The sequence below is a fragment of the Mesoplodon mirus genome (genome assembly GCF_964341445.2).
Source record: "Mesoplodon mirus genome assembly, chromosome: 10".
NCBI classification, from domain to species: Eukaryota; Metazoa; Chordata; class Mammalia; order Artiodactyla; family Ziphiidae; genus Mesoplodon; species Mesoplodon mirus.
In genome coordinates, this window is record NC_138986.1 from 88,237,965 (window position 1) to 88,253,744 (window position 15,780).

The 15,780-nt window shown below is 40.7% G+C and overlaps 1 protein-coding gene across 4 annotated transcripts in view; it reads left to right on the top strand.

The window, feature by feature from the left end:
- The window catches only part of SMAP1 (small ArfGAP 1), a 157,436-nt gene that overhangs the window by 95,305 nt on the left and 46,351 nt on the right, over positions 1 to 15,780 (top strand). For all 4 annotated transcript variants that reach the window (XM_082634167.1, XM_082634169.1, XM_082634168.1 and 1 more), the window contains one exon: positions 336 to 416. In XM_082634167.1, coding sequence (XP_082490293.1) covers positions 336 to 416 — 81 coding nt within the window. The remainder of the gene's footprint in view (positions 1 to 335; positions 417 to 15,780) is intronic.

Sequence of the window (15,780 nt, forward strand, 5' to 3'; positions counted from 1 at the left end):
TTAGAAAGCCTGACCTTATGTAAAGATGCAGTGAGAATTTATTGAACAGAGGTCTCATTTCTTTAAAACAAACTCTAAAATATCAAAGAAGTTCTAAATTGTCTCAGTTCTGTATGAATTTCTTTTTTAGGAAAGTTATTTAATGTGTTATCAACATACTCAATGAGAGTATGAATTTGCTGTGCTTTTACATCTCAGTATCACTGGATATTGTCATCATTGAATATTTATTTGTACCCTTTTCTAATGATGACTCAAACTAATAAAATAAAAATGTGTTAAGAGCTAACGTTTTTTAAAAAGTAAACTTATCAAAACTTTCGGCTATGTTTTAGAAAGAAAAAGAAAAAAAAAAGGAAGAGAAAAAGAGAGAAAAGGAGCCAGAAAAGCCTGCAAAACCTCTTACAACTGAAAAGGTAAAATTTCTTCTTCTTTTTTTTAATCTACAAAGATTACGACCTTATTTGTATAGTTATATATGAATGACTTTTGGGATGTTCATGATATGCAAATAACCATTCTTTCAACAAGTATTTGTGGCATGAACACTGTGTGCTAAGCATGTCTGTCTAGCTTGTCCTGTATGATTTATAATCGGCTACATATGTGTGGGTATAGATTCATGTGAGTTCCTCAAGGGCAAGTATTATTCCTGACATAAGGAAGTGGTGGTTTTAGCTTCATGCACAATCAGACTTCAACGAAAGTTGAGAGGATGCGGGGACATACCTGCAGGGGCCTTCAGAAAAGACTGCATGCTGAAGGTAGCACTTGAGCTGGGTTTGAAGTGTAGGTAGGAAGGATTAAAGTGTGAGGCAGGAGTGTATCCTGTGGAGAGAACGTTGAGGACATGGAAACTGGAAATAGACAAAGTACATTTTAGAAAAATAAGTGAGTAGTGGAGTTTGAAGAAAGATCTATGTCTGTGTATAGAAAGTGGTGAAAAATAAGACCAGAATGGTAGATTGAGCTCAAATTGTAGGGGACCTTAAGGTCCAGATTGATTCTTTTTTGAAGGAAAGGCTGTGGGCAGCATTTAATTCAGAAGGGTTCTACTGGAAGATTATTTTGCAGTGATAAGCAGGATAGAAGTGATGAGGCCTACTAGAGGTAGAGAGAACATTAGATTTCTGTCAAGCGCTTGGTTAAATAATCACGGTGGCTTGGCTTGAATGCATTTCCTCGAACAAGAATGGAAGGACAGTAAGGGAATTGTCAGTAAAGGGAGCATCCTTGATTTTAATTGTTGAAATTTTAATAACCAACTTTATGGAGGCATCAGTTACATACGACAAAGTGCATCCATTTAACGTGTACGAGTCAGTATTTACTGGTTCTTTTCCCATCATGTTTATTAGAACAGTCTCTACCTTCAGAGAGTTATACACATGCCTTCTGCATTTAAGACGTGCTGAGTATCCCGAGGCTCCTTAGTCCTTTACGTAGCAACCAAACACACCCACCGTCTGCCCTTCACCCCCCTCCGAGCAGTCGCCCCCTGTCCTTCATACCGGGCAGACTTGTCTCTTGCCCCCTGAGCATACTCGCCATCCCTCTGGGCACTGAGCTGCCTGGCCAAGGGTGCCCTTTCCTCTCCGCACCTCTTATCTAGGCTTCCTCGTTCCTCCTTGTCCATCCAGCCCCTCTAAACACCCCAACTAGACAGGCTCTCTCCCTTCCTCACAGTTCTGGTGACACTGTCGTACATTTGATTTTATTACTTCCTGCCTCATATTATTGTTTAATTGTATTGTTAGATAAATTTCTTTGTCTAACACAGATGCATCCATGTTCATGTTCTGTTTCCTGAGATTATGTATCAATCAGGTGGGGACTAATAAATCTTAGGTTTCTTTGTATTTCTCACAGTTTCTTGTGTGTATCAGATGTTTAGGATAAATACATGTACGTTGATTTGTTGATGTTTTCCCTCCCATAATTCCTGTTAATGTTTTGATCCCAAGGTCATGCAGAACAATTAATAAACTGCAATTTATTTCTGAATAATTTGTTAAATACTGAAGACTTGCTAAGTGGAATTCTTTGAGATATTTTTTGAAGTACTTTTCAGTTAAAGTTAGTTTTTTTGCATATCACTAATTGTTTTAACGATTGTTTACTGAATTAGATTCTTACCTTTCACCAAATTAAATTTAGATGTTAAATATTATAAAACTTTTTAAAAGGAGTCATTAAGTTGTAATTATAGCCTGATTACTTAAATAGCTTTAATTCTGCTCTGGAAACTTTCTCTTCAGCATGCATCAGTAAGAAGCTGTAAGTGAAATCTCTTACAATTTCCTATTTGATTACAAAGGAATTTAAAAATCACTAGTAGGTTTTATCTTTTGTTTCCAAAAGTTGGAAATATCAGAGTTTATATAATGCCTTATTGTTGTAAATTTAGATGTAAAATTTAACCACTTTTAAAACATCATATATTTATTTTTTCTCTTAAAAAATATTTACCATCCAAATATAGTGAGCATTTGATGTAGTGACCATGTGTATTTCACGGTCTTGCATGTAAACACTTGCTTTCTGTTGCCTGCTGTGGAGAGGGGCTGCCAGGGTTACCTGGGAACAGTCTCTGGATTGGGAGCTTGAGAAGAGCAGTTCAGGGCGTGTGAACAGTGAGGAATCCAGCACTTTTCCGTTACCATTTCCCTTCGGCACTTAGGTTTTGTGTGTTTTTTTTGTTTTGTTTCTTTAAATAAATTTATTTGGTTGCACCGGGTCTTAGTTGTGGCAGGCGGGCTCCTTAGTTGCAGCACACGGGCTCAGTTGCTCCGCGGCATATGGGATCTTCCTAGACCAGGGATCGAACTCATGTTCCCTGCATTGGCAGGTGGATTCTTTATCCACTGCGCCACCACAGAAGTCTGGTACTTAGATTTTAATTAAACCCAGTTCACACTTCATCTGTTATTCGTGCTCACCCTGCAGAGGTCAGGACTCCTGTTGCCAATGGTGGGAACCTTGTGGAAGGAATAATCACCCAGAGGGAAAAGCTTCAGCTCCTGTCAGAATTTCGTGGTCAGGATACTGTAGATTATATAAGGAGGAAGATACATTTACAAGCGTAACAGTGGGGAAACTGGAAGAACAGTAGCACAAGCAAGCTTTGCTTCATTCACATTAGGCGTGTTTCTTTGTGTTCTCTCTGAGCCGATACTTTCAGGGGGCATGTATAATCTAGAGGAGAAATTAGCAGTAATAGCGGTGAAAATCATAGCAACAGTAGTCGGAGTATCATCCTCACGAGTACGTAAGAGCTGCCTTTATTGGCTGTCTGGTATCTGCCAGGAGCTGGGCTGGTGTACAACTTGCATGCACACTTGTGCATGTACACGTACATGCGAAGTGACCAGCCATGTATTGACCACCTAGTCAGGAAACAGAACATGGCCAGCTCCCCAGAAGCCGCCCTCCCCAGCTCTTCCCAATTAAATCACTTCTCTTCTCCCCAGAGGTAATCGTTTCCTTGCATTTTAGAAATAGATTTACCTTCTCTGTGTGTGTTTCTAAATAATAGAAATATTACTTAGAAAATACTGTTTTTCTCTGTTTTTTGAACATACAAATGAAATGATGCCACAAATATTCTTTTGTGTTTTGCTTTTTTCAGTCAACATTGTTTTTGGAAGGGTTAATCATGTTCTATATAGATATAGTTTACTCAGTTAATTGTTGTGTAGTATTCCATTATTTATATGTTCCTTACTTTATGCATCCCATCGTTGATAAACACTTGGATTATATCCAGGCTTTAGCTGTTATAAATAGTGCTGCTTTGAACACTTTTGTACATTCACCTAAGCATGTATTTCTTCAGGATATACTTAGGAGTGGACCTGCTGGGTCACAAAGTATCTGTATCTTGAACTTTACTACATAACATCAGACTATTTTCCAATGTGTATACCAAATGTATTCTGGTCACACTACATTCTTTACAACATTTGGTATTGTCAGAGGTATTATTATTTGCAGTCTGATGGGTGTGTAAGGATATCTCATTGTATTCTACATGTCCATTTCTTATATTACTAATGAGACCCAGTGCCCGTGTCATATGTTTATTGCCCATTTGGAATCCCCCTTTTGGAGTTCTGACTCAGATCTCTTGCCTATTGTTAAATTGGATTACTTACCTTTCCCTTATTGATATGTAACAATCTACACACACACTTACACACATATATAGAGGAAACTAGTCCTTTTTTTCCAGTTACGGGTTTGCAAATATCTTATCTCCGTGGTTAATTTTATTGCTCTTTTTATTTCGGGTTTGTGAATCAGTGATCGAGGGCATCCTTGTCTTATTCCTGACATCAGAGGGAAAGCTGTATGTGTTATCTTCATTCCTTACAAAAACTACAGTTATTGTTTAGTTAGAGAATTTATGGAGTCTGGTTTGGAAAAATAGGTTTTATTTCTTTTTTAAAGGCTAAACTCCATCTCATGTCTCTTTATGTGTTTAAAAGAATGATGCTTGATAGGTGTTATTTTTTCCTAGGACACTTGTTCTGAGTCCACTTACAATTAAAGCCATTAGTATGGTTCTTGACACGCGGCAGTGAGTTAATAAATGATTACTTACAAGTATGTTAATTGGGGGGTTGGAAGGAACCTTACCTCTCTTATTTTATAAAAAAGTTAACTAAATCCTAGAAGGACTGTGAGTCACTGAAAAGTGACTTGCTCAGTGCTAACAGTTGGTGACAACTCAGGGGTTTGAACCCATGTCTTCTGATTTAAGTCCCACGTTGTGTGTATGTGTGTTTTGATTTGACATACATGTCTTCAGTTTCCTTTCTTGATGCAATTTTTAGTCCTTTTGTACATTCTGCATCATTTTATAATGAACAGTCCAGAGCTCTCTAAAAAAGAACAGTGTGTCTATATACAACGCCATCCCATACTGTCCTAACTAGTGAGTTCATAATTTTTACTGATTTGTTAGCATCCAGTAGGGACCTCTTCCTTCTGTAAATACACTTGTTTTCCCTGAGCAGTCTACCACTTTGCTTAAATTATGTTTCGTACCTAGGTCTCCCTAAGGTTTACGTTTTGTGTTGTGTGAACATCTGTTGCCAGCGGGGTTAGCTGGAACCAGGCTTACTTCCTTTTCTGAGAGGAGAAAGGTAAAACCTAAAAATTTAATGAATCAAGTGATTAATAGGGCACATGCTTTTGACACTTAAATAGATGTCTCTCTGCTGTGCTTTAGATATTCTGCTGGAAAATTGTGTATAAATTTGACTTTTTCTAAAATATTCTGTCATACGTTTGACATTTCTAATTCATTTAGTTTAGATTTATCTACTAGGCTATCTCCCAAGTAGCCAGTGATCTATAAATATGTTTATGTAGATGAGAAGTACTCTATTAAAGGAATGTACATGAGTTCTCTTTCAGTTTATATGAGCAGGTCTTGATTTCTCCTTTGGGAGGTTCTGAGTTTTATAGTTTTTCTTTTCTTAAAGATGTGCATATCAAAACATGGAAAATGGACAAATAGTCAATTTTGGGGATGGGGAAGTTAAACCCTTTTAAGGTAATTTAAGGTAATAACCACAGCAGTGGTTCTGGTTTTAATGCTATTTATTATAATACGGTTTGTTACAGTATGGGTTATTATGTTTTAAGTTCTGAAACTTCAGAATTATATGCTAAGAAACCTTTAATGTAGGGGTCAGCAAACATGTTTCTTTAAAGAACCAGAGAGTAAATATTTTAGGACATCGGGTGTCTTTCACAACTACTCAGCTCTTTCTTTTTAGCACAAAAGCAGTAAATGAGTGTGTTCCAATGAAATTTTATTTGCAAAAACAGGCGGCCAGGCTTGCTGAGGACCATTCCCCTCACGCCTCCCCACAGCTGAGAATTGGTCGCAGTGGGAGAAGCAGGGTCAGGAGGAGAGCCAGGTTCAAGCCTTGGTCTGTGTTCACTGTCTTCTTGGCAAAGTCAGTTAACTGCCCAGATCTGCTTTTTCCTCATATATTAAATGACAAGCTTTGCCTAGATGACCTCTAGAGATCCTTATGGTAATAAATAGTTTTAAATTTAGAGTTACTTATTACACCTACTGAATATAGGGACAGATTCCTAAAATCATCCGACTGTATCCTTAAAGATGGCTTTTGCAACTCCACAGAGTTGGTTTTTATTCAGCGAATTCTTTTTATTATTTCAAACTGGTTTTTCACTCACCTTAGTTGCTATTATATTTTGATCAGCTAGTTTTCCTATTAAAACACAAAGTCTAATTTAGGAAAAGAGTATTCAGTTCTTCCTAAGGCAAGCTACTTCTGTATTTACATAGAACATGTATGTGTGTGTGTATTCAGAAAAACTGGCTTACTTTAAGGTAGTAGGTATTTCTGTTTAGGTGTCTATCTGTACAGGTGTTACTGCATCATTGGTTTTATGTGTAATGGGTGCATTAACGGGATAATTTAGATTATTCTATCAAAGTAACGATTTTATGTTTTCATAGACTTTCTTAAAATCTCTCTGAGATAATTATAATGAGAGATTAGGACATAATTATGTGCCTGTCTTGGAATATTTTTATGTTTTTATGAGTTAAAATTCTTCTAATATTCAAACTTTTATTATTTATTTATTAAGTAGTACATATTCTGTGTAGGAAAAAATAAAATATACAAACAGGCTAAACATTAAAAAAATACGCAACTTCTCATAATCCCTCTACCTAAGGATGACTGTCTTAAACCTTTTGTGGTATAACTTTCTATGCTTGTGTGCACATGTGTGTATTCTTACCAGTCTCTTACATGTGCCTTGGTGGAATTCTTCACTTTAAAGAGATTTCTGTGAATGGCATGTGGTTCCCCAACTATGTGTTGTAATTTTTTTTAATGTAATATTTTTTAAGTGTTTTTTGTGTAGATACTTGCCACTAGCTTCTTGAAGTTTATGAGAGGAAGTCAATTCATGACATGTATCAGTGTAAAATAAAAAATTCCAGGAGGGAAAGTGGAGGAGCAGTGATGCTGTGGGAAAGAGACGGCCCCTACTTTGGATCATACTCACTGTCATTGAAAAGTGATCTCAATATATGACAAGTATTCAGATCTTTAAGAAGATGATATAGATAAATAGTGATTGTTTTTAACTAGTTGGGGAAAAAACAAAAACAACCAACAGAGTTGCTTTTTTGAACAAACCTTTATGTTAATAAAACTTTAAAAAGTACATTTTTACTTGATAAATATAAATGGTCTTCCTTCCAATATAAGCAAAAGGTAGAATTGCAAATCTCTTGAATTTCAATATAACCATGTAAAAGTAAGCAACCAGTTGTAAATCAAATAAATTGTTCATAGTAGACCATTAAAGTGAAATTAAGTGGCTCATTGCCAGATGCTGAATTGATAGGTTATGTTGTTTAACAGTCTGACAGAGACACTTACGCAGCCACCAAGCTCTCAGTGTAATTTAGGCTAAATAAACATTTCATGTGATGTGTGTATGCATTTGACGATAAGATATTTCCAGTAATTAATGCTTTTGTAGAAATCATGGAAACACATGGTCTAGGTGAGTAAGCAGGTCAGATGTCTTACAGAGCATTTTTATAAGTGGGTTTGGAAGATTCTTTGTATTTTCCACAAATCATTTCATTTCTAGCTAAAAACCTGACACTGGAGATTAGTTTGATAATACTCTTTGTAGATTAAAAGTAATATATTCAACATTACTGTGCTTTAGGCTTAGCGAGCATTTTGGTCCTGCTTCTCTGTGGTCCACGTTTTATTAGGGCATAGATTGTTAGTTCCTGTTGACAGCTTTCTTTCTTTAGCTGTTAGGTTTCTTTTTTTAAGTAAGTCTTTTCTCTCTGAGAAAGAAAAGATCACAGTGCTGCTCCTAAGTAAAAAGAAATCATATGTCCTGTCCAGTAAATTTATAGTTTTTCATTCTTTAACCAGGAGACTGAGTACATAGAGACCTAGTGGATTTTTTAGTAGCATCTCCCTTCTACAACCTGTAACGCCCAAACCATGTCTATTTTAAGAAGTTAAAAAACGTGCATAAGCAAAAAGAAAAAAAAGTCACCATAGATCTAACGACTTAGAAAAATTATCACTAACTTTTTTTTTTTTAATAAATTTATTTCTTTATCTTTGGCTGCGTTGGGTCTTCGTTGCTGCGCACGGGCTTTCCCCAGTTGCGGTGAGCAGGGGCCACTCCTCCTTGCGGTGCGCGGGCTTCTCACTGCATGGCCCCTCCCATTGCGGAACACAGGCTGTAGGCGCACGGGCTTCAGTAGTTGTGGCTCGTGGACTCCAGAGCACAGGCTCAGCAGTCGTGGTGCACGGGCCCAGCCGCTCCGCGGCATGTGAGATCCTCTCGGACCAGGGCCCGAACCTGTGTCCCCTGCATTGGCAGGCGGATTCTTAACCACTGTGCCACCAGGGAAGCACTCACTAATGTTTTGATGTTCATCCTTCTAGATTGTTTCCCGTGGAAGTATATGTATCCACACGGAATCACACTACACATATTATTTTGTAACCTACAGTGCTCCTCTTCATATAACAGTATATCTTGAATATCCTTTCTTGTTGATAAATACGCATATGCTTTTCTGTCTTTAATAACATTCCACTGAATGGGTATATCATAATTTATTTTCCTCTGAATAAAGAGAGATTCTTCTTAAAATTTATCTCTTTTGAATAATGAAAATCTGTACAAATAATCAGTGTACAACTGTGTGATCACTGATTAGGATCAGTTCTTAAAACTGGAATTGCTGGGTCAAAGGATCTGGACTTTTAAAAATTCTTCTGAAAAATACTAACGAGCTACTGGAAGATAAAGATGGCAGAGCCTGGACTTGGTAAGAAGACTTTAATTCCATTCTCTGCTATTTACTAAATGTTTGACCACTCTGAACCTCAGTTTCCTCATATGTAAAACTGTTAATTCAACAGGCATTTTTGTACCCACCACGTGCCGAGCATTACTTTAAATACTAGGAATAGCGTGGCAGGGGCACGTCTGTGGCTCGCAGGATGTTTAGCGCCATCCTGCCAGTCCTGGCAATCAAAAATGTCTTCAGACATTGCTGCGTGTCCCCTGAGGGCAAAATTGCTCCTGGCTTCAGAATCACTGATTGACAGTTCAGGTCCATGAAACTGATCTCGGTGGAAGAATGAAAGCCTGCCTGTTGTACGACTCGCCGGAGAGCACGAGTGAGATCAAGGCTTTTTCAGATACAGACACAAATCTTTTTCTCAGCAGATTTACTCAGATGCTGAAAGGAAATAATATAGTTACACATACGAAAAAAAGTTTATAATAATGCCATTAAGTGGGAGGTAAAATATAAGCGCATTTGAAACGGAAATCGGCGTTTTCTTAATTAGAAGTTACTCAGAGTCAAGTTTATCCTTTAAAATCACACATCATTTCATCCAATTCCCATCTGATTAGAATCATCTGCATTTTGGATATAGAGAACAAACTAGTGGGCGGGGCAATACAGGGGTGGGGAGTGGACGCAGAAACTATTGGGGGTAAGGTAGGCTCAAGGATGTATTGTACAAGTTAGGGGATATAGCCAATATTTTGTAATAATTATTGTAAATGGAAAGTAACCTTGAAAATTGTATAAAATTTTTTTTAAAATTAAAAAAAAGAGAATCATCTGCATTTTGGAGGTAAAAACAGAACAGCATGTTAGGATAAAAATTGGATTAGATACATGGTCTTGGGCCATAGACAGCATTTAGCCCTGTAGCCATAAACTTTGTTGTTATTCCCCTTCTGGAAGATTACTTTTGTGGTACTTGCAGTTATTTGTCTGGATTACTGCATTTATTTCAGAGCATTGCCTTGCCGGAAAAACTGGGTGCAGAAAAGAAAGAATTCCAACTTCATCAGAACTTGGTGGGGGCCCGAACACTGGGAAAGATTAAGAGAGAACTGAGCCTACTTGCTTACAGAATAAAGTACCTGAGCCCTTCAGAGTCTAGCCGCTGCCTGTCCTCACTTTTTTGTTTTGGTCAGTCCCTCCTCAAATGTGCACATACAAGTTCCGGGGAAACCAAGCAGGTGCTGGCTTCTGAACCAGCAGAAGGTCTTGTTTCTTCTCAGCTGATTCGGTTCTGTACCCGTTCCCTGACCAGGTCCACATCACCTCCTAAATCTTTATCATTGTGGTAATGATATCAGCCATATTTCTTTTTATAGCCATTTCCCCCTTATTATACAAACCATGGAAAATACAAGAAAAAACTGTCAGCGAAAGCCTCTCATCTTACTATCCAGAGTCTCATCACTTTTAACCTTTTAGTTTTTACTTTCAGTTCTTTTTTTTCTATGTAGACTATTTTTTAAAATATTGTTCTTCCCTCATCCCTCACTTAATATTACATAATGAGCCTTTTCTTATCCAATATTTGTATTACCATGAATTTTAGTGTATGGACTACATTAATAAGATTTTGTATCTTCTAAATTTCTAGCTCACTTTATGGCATTCTTATATATAGGTAGAAATGAAAATTTTTATAGGATTTTAAAAGGGTACTTTATATCTCACACACATTAGGATGACTGCTGTCAAAAAACCCAGAAAATAACAAGTGTTGGTGAGAGTGTGGAGAAATTGGAACCCTGTGCCCTGTTGGTGGGAATGTAAACTGGTGTGGCCATTGTGAAAAGCAGTCTGGTAATCCTTCAAAAAACTAAACATGGAGTTAACCATTTGATCCAGCAGTTCCACTTCTGGGTATATACCCAAAAGAATTGAAACCAAGGACTCAAACAGATATTTGTATGTCCGTGTTCATAGCAGCATTATTCATAATAGCCAAAATGTAGAAACAGCTTAAATGTCCATTAGTGGATAAATGGATAAACAAAATGTGGTGTGTATGTACAATGGAATATTATTCAGCCTATAAAGGAAGGAAATTCTGACACAGGCTACAACATGGATGATCCTTGAGGACATTATACTAAGTGAAATAAAGACGAAAGGACAAATACTGTGTGATTCTACTTCTAGGTACCTCATGCAGGTACCTAGAATAGTCAGATTCATCGAGATAGAAGGTAGAATGGCGGTTGCCAGGGTGCGGGTGGGATGGGGGGAAGGACAGGAATTGTTTAATGGGTACAGAGTGTCCGTTGTGCAAGATGGAAAGAGTTCTGGAGATGGATGGCTTTGGTGGCTACCCAGCAGTGTGAGTGTTTAATGCCCCTGGACTCTGTGCTTAGAAATGGCTGTTACCACAATTTAAAAGTTAGTAAATACAACTTTAAAGGTACTTTGTAAATATATACAGCTTTTCCTTTATAATCCAATTTTAATGAATTTTATGGTATAAAAATTTTATGTTACCGTGTTTTTCTTTTGAATACATATTCAGACTCACGAATTACGGCATTTATTTTGGCTACCTTTCAGAGGAATATTCTGTTTATCTGAGTTATAACCTTTTCTTTTGTAACCATGGTGTTTCAAAAATTATTTTTAAATATGATGTTTAAACTTTGACAGCAAGGCATAACTGATTGGCCCTGTGTGGCGCTGTGTTGCTCCCTGTGTTGGTGTGGGGAAGGAGTCCAGGCATCCAGAGGATCCGAGGAAGCGTCCGTCTGTCCACCTGAGCAGTGACCACCTGCCACGTAGCAGATGTGGATAAGGGCAGTTTACCTTCCTGTTTATTATGCCATCCTTACCAGTGAGAACAATAATGAACTGAAAATAAACTAGGGTTACGTTATACAGATCTGTGTGTAACCTATTTAATGAGATGAGTGCATCTCATGCTCTGAGCTGCTTCTTGCCACCAACCATTTACACACTGTGGCACACTGCTCAGAAGGATTAAAGCTTAATGTTATGTTTTCTTCATTACGTAAAACTTCTGAACAGAAGAATCTGATGTATCATTTTTTACCTTTTATTTTTCTATTTCCCCTCCTGCCCCTGCCAAAAAAAAACTGCTGGGGAAGGACTTACACTTGTCCTAAACTTACAGGGCTCTGGCTGTATTAACACATGCTTTCCCTAGTAATTACTTGTTTTTTAAAAAAATTAAAAAAATTTTTTTCTAAACACACAAAAACTTCAAGAAAAGTTTCAAAACCTGTTTCTTATTTAACTTGAAGATATTTTATGTTCTTTGTCCCTTAATTTGATGGGTGGCATTTGACTTAAAAGCAATAATATCTGACCAGAAAGTAAAAAATGCACAGTGATGAGAGGCTGGGGTGCTTCTTCATTCACATGGAGGCATCCCCTCTCTGTTTTTAAAGAGTACCCACCTGAGACTTCCCTGGGGGCCTAGTGGTTGAGAATCAGCCTGCCAATGCAGGGGACACGGTTCGAGACCTGGTCCAGGAAGATCCCACATGCCGCAGAGCAGCTAAGTCTGTGCGCCCCAACTACTGAGCCTGTGCTCTAGAGCCCGCGAGCCACAACTACTGAGCCCATGCGCCCCAACTACTGAGCCTGTGCTCTAGAGCCTGCGAACTACAACTACTGAGCCCGTGCACCACAACTACTGAGCCTGCGCTCTAGAGCCTGTGAGCCACAACTACTGAGCCTGTGTGCCACAACTACTGAGCCTGTGCTCTAGAGCCCACGAGCCGCAACTACTGAGCCTGTGTGCCACAGCTACTGAGCCCGCGCACCTAGAGCCCGTGCTCTGCAGCAAGAGAAGACACTGCAATGAGAAGCCGGCATACCGCAACGTAGAGTAGCCCCTGCTCGCCGCAACTAGAGAAAGCCCGCGTGCAGCAATGAAGACCGAGTGCAGCCAAAAAAAAAAAAATTACCCATCTGTGCAGAGCACAGGAAGCCCTGGCCCGGGGTTACGATTTTCCCTGCCTTGCTGCCTTCTGATGAGGGCCACTCACTGGCTCTCCCAGGCCTCTCTTGTTTGGGCTCATGGCCTCCTGCAGTTAGCCTGGCCGGGTTATTACTACTGCGTTTCGCCTTCTTAGCTGCGCATCTGGAGAAATAGACACTCTCTTTTCTGGTGGACGTGGTAGGCAGTCTTGAGGCATTGTTTTTATGTGTGGATCATGAGAACAAGTTTTGTCACTGACCAGCTGGTGAGAACATCCCTAGATTCTGGTGCGGACGCTGGAAGCAGTGAATGAAGAGACTTAGTGAGACCATGGTGCAGCCTCTGTGCCCAGGGCTCTCCAGGCCTTTCGTCACTGGATGCTTTTCCTTTGAGCTTCACGGGCTGCACAGCTCCCGTGTGCCTGTATCTTACATCTGTGGCCACAGTTCACCTGAATGCAGTTCCCTGAGTCCCCGCCTGACCTCTTCACCCCCACCCAGACTCAGCCCTCCTCTCTCGGCTGTGTGAAGTGTGCTGTAGGACCAGTGGGTGCTGCTGTGCCAGCTCCTGTGGTGGTCTGTGTGGTGTAGGTTCAAGGCTGATACAAGTAACCATAAGAGGGAGTAGTTGCTCTGACCGTTTGGTTGCCTTTCAGTAGATTAAATGCTACTGACGTTCCTTATCCAGGGAGAGGTATGGGGAAAGATTTCTGAGAGGAGATATTTGGGTCGAATGTAGCCACTATTAGGGTGCCTGCAGTGTACAAGGCAGCTAAAATGTTGGCAGGAACTTAAAGGTGAAGACAGAGCTTACCCTCAAGAATCTTAACATTTGGAAAGACCAAGTGATTGAAAGGGGATGACAGGAAACATCACTTGAGCAAAGGCTGTTCCAGGGCAGCTGGGGAGGTACAGAGGGTGGAGGCTCAGAGAAGTGAAAGAGAACACGCGGGGTTGTTAAGAAAGTCTTCCTGGAGGTGCTTACACTTGGCGTGAGCTTTGAAAGACTGTCAGGAAGGAGCACAGCGCAGTAGGCAGAGGGCTGGCGTGAGCAGGTGGCTGACGTTGGGAAGCGTAGTTTGGCAGTAATGCCTAGTTCAGTCTAATTAGAGTGGTGCATAGCGATGGGGGATAAGATGGCAGAGATGATACTGAGAGAACTGTACATTTCCTGATAAATGCTAGATCGCTGGGTTTGAGTAGGAAGTACATTGATTTGCACGATGGTTTAGTAGGATGGTGCCCTGGTTGCAGGAGATGTACTGATGGCAGGAGAGGCCGTGACCTGTAGTCCAGGCAGTAAGAGACAGCGAGGGCCTGACGTAGACCGCTGGCTGGAGGTTGTCGCCATCTGCTTCCTGAGGAAGAACGATTGACAGACTGCTTCGTTGTAATACATTTTACTCAGCTTGTTAATGAATAGCCTTGTTAGACTCTAACGGTTGTTGTCTCAGATTCACTCGACAAATATTTATTAACCAATCACTGTATACACAGTACCAGGGGTACAGTAATAAACAAAACCAGAATTCCTGCCTCCATATTAGAATGTATACAGAGTCGTTTCACAGGCATGTAAAGTTCTTTACCAACACAGTATATTGGGGTGCTGTTTGGTAATTACCACCACCACCTTTACGTTAGCCAAACGCCTAAAAGACATCAGGATGCCAGCGCTATTTTTATCTCTTGAAAGGTAGACTTTAAACTTATAGCATTGGTAAAGACTCTGACGATCTAGTCATTTGATTTGAATGATGAATATGCATTTACTTATTTGTCAAGGGATTTTAGCAGATGTCTTTTTCAGATACATTGGTGACTTACAGACCTTGCACTGAGTATAACAGGCCCTCCCAATTGCATCTCTCCCCACAGCCAATAGCTGGGTGTCAGCGACAGGGTCCCCGAAGCAGTAGTTCCACACGGTGCGAGACTCCTTCCACCCCAGGTTATTGTGACTCAGCAGATCCGGTGGCCCCGCCTGTTGTGTGTTAACACCCAGCCTCCAGTGGAGGTGAGAGGCAGCGGGAAGAGGCGGTAGGAGCGTTTACTCTGCTTCTCAACCGTGCATCCCGCCGAAGCCAGACTGCTGTGACCGCTGAGCAGAGGAGACCGACCAGTCCAGGGTCCCTGTTTTTCCTGCTACACCGTAGGTTCTTGTTTCTGTGGTGCTGTAGACTTTAAATGTGTGGGACTGATAGAAGGGGAAGCACTCCTTTCTTCATCACCGATTTGAAAACATCTGGGGAAAAGTCGTCTTGGTTTCTGCTAATCTCCTGACCCTAGAGCTATCAGCAGGGGCCTGAGGTGCAGAAAGCCACACTGACAGCAGAGTAAGGGTCCACGCAGGTGCCAAGCGAGGGCGTGGGAGACCAGCCTCAGGGCTGCTCCCGCTTGGGCTTGGAGTTGGGGGTGTTTTTAAAGCGGAAGAACAAAGAGGCTGGGATTAACCGTCGTCTTGTGACGTTGCTTAATCACAGTTCTGAGGGTCAGGGTGTCTGGTCTGTGATTCTCTGGCCAGGTGGTCCACGGTTTGCTTGGGGGCCTGTTAGTGCATCTTGCCCTGGAGGAACAGCCTGAGTCTGTATGTTGAGGACGAGCTCTGAAACAGCAGTGTTAGCCCTGCATGACGTTATTGCCGACGGAAGAAGGCGCACAACCTGAGAGCTGCGAATCATCTGGGGCAAAATGCGGACTACAGCCCGGGAGACAGCCTCTCGGGTGGCTCTGAGGAACCGCTCGCAAGAGCTGGGGGGAAGGGCAGTGTTCCGTACGACATTGGTGACGGGGCCCGTGCAGCCAAGCACACGCTGGGGCAGAGGCTGTGCGACGGTGGTGACGGGGCCCGTGCAGCCAAGCACACGCTGGGGCAGAGGCTGGCTGCTAGTCCTGAGGAGCAGACGTCACCACTGATGATTTCAGTGCTTTTCTAGATGCGA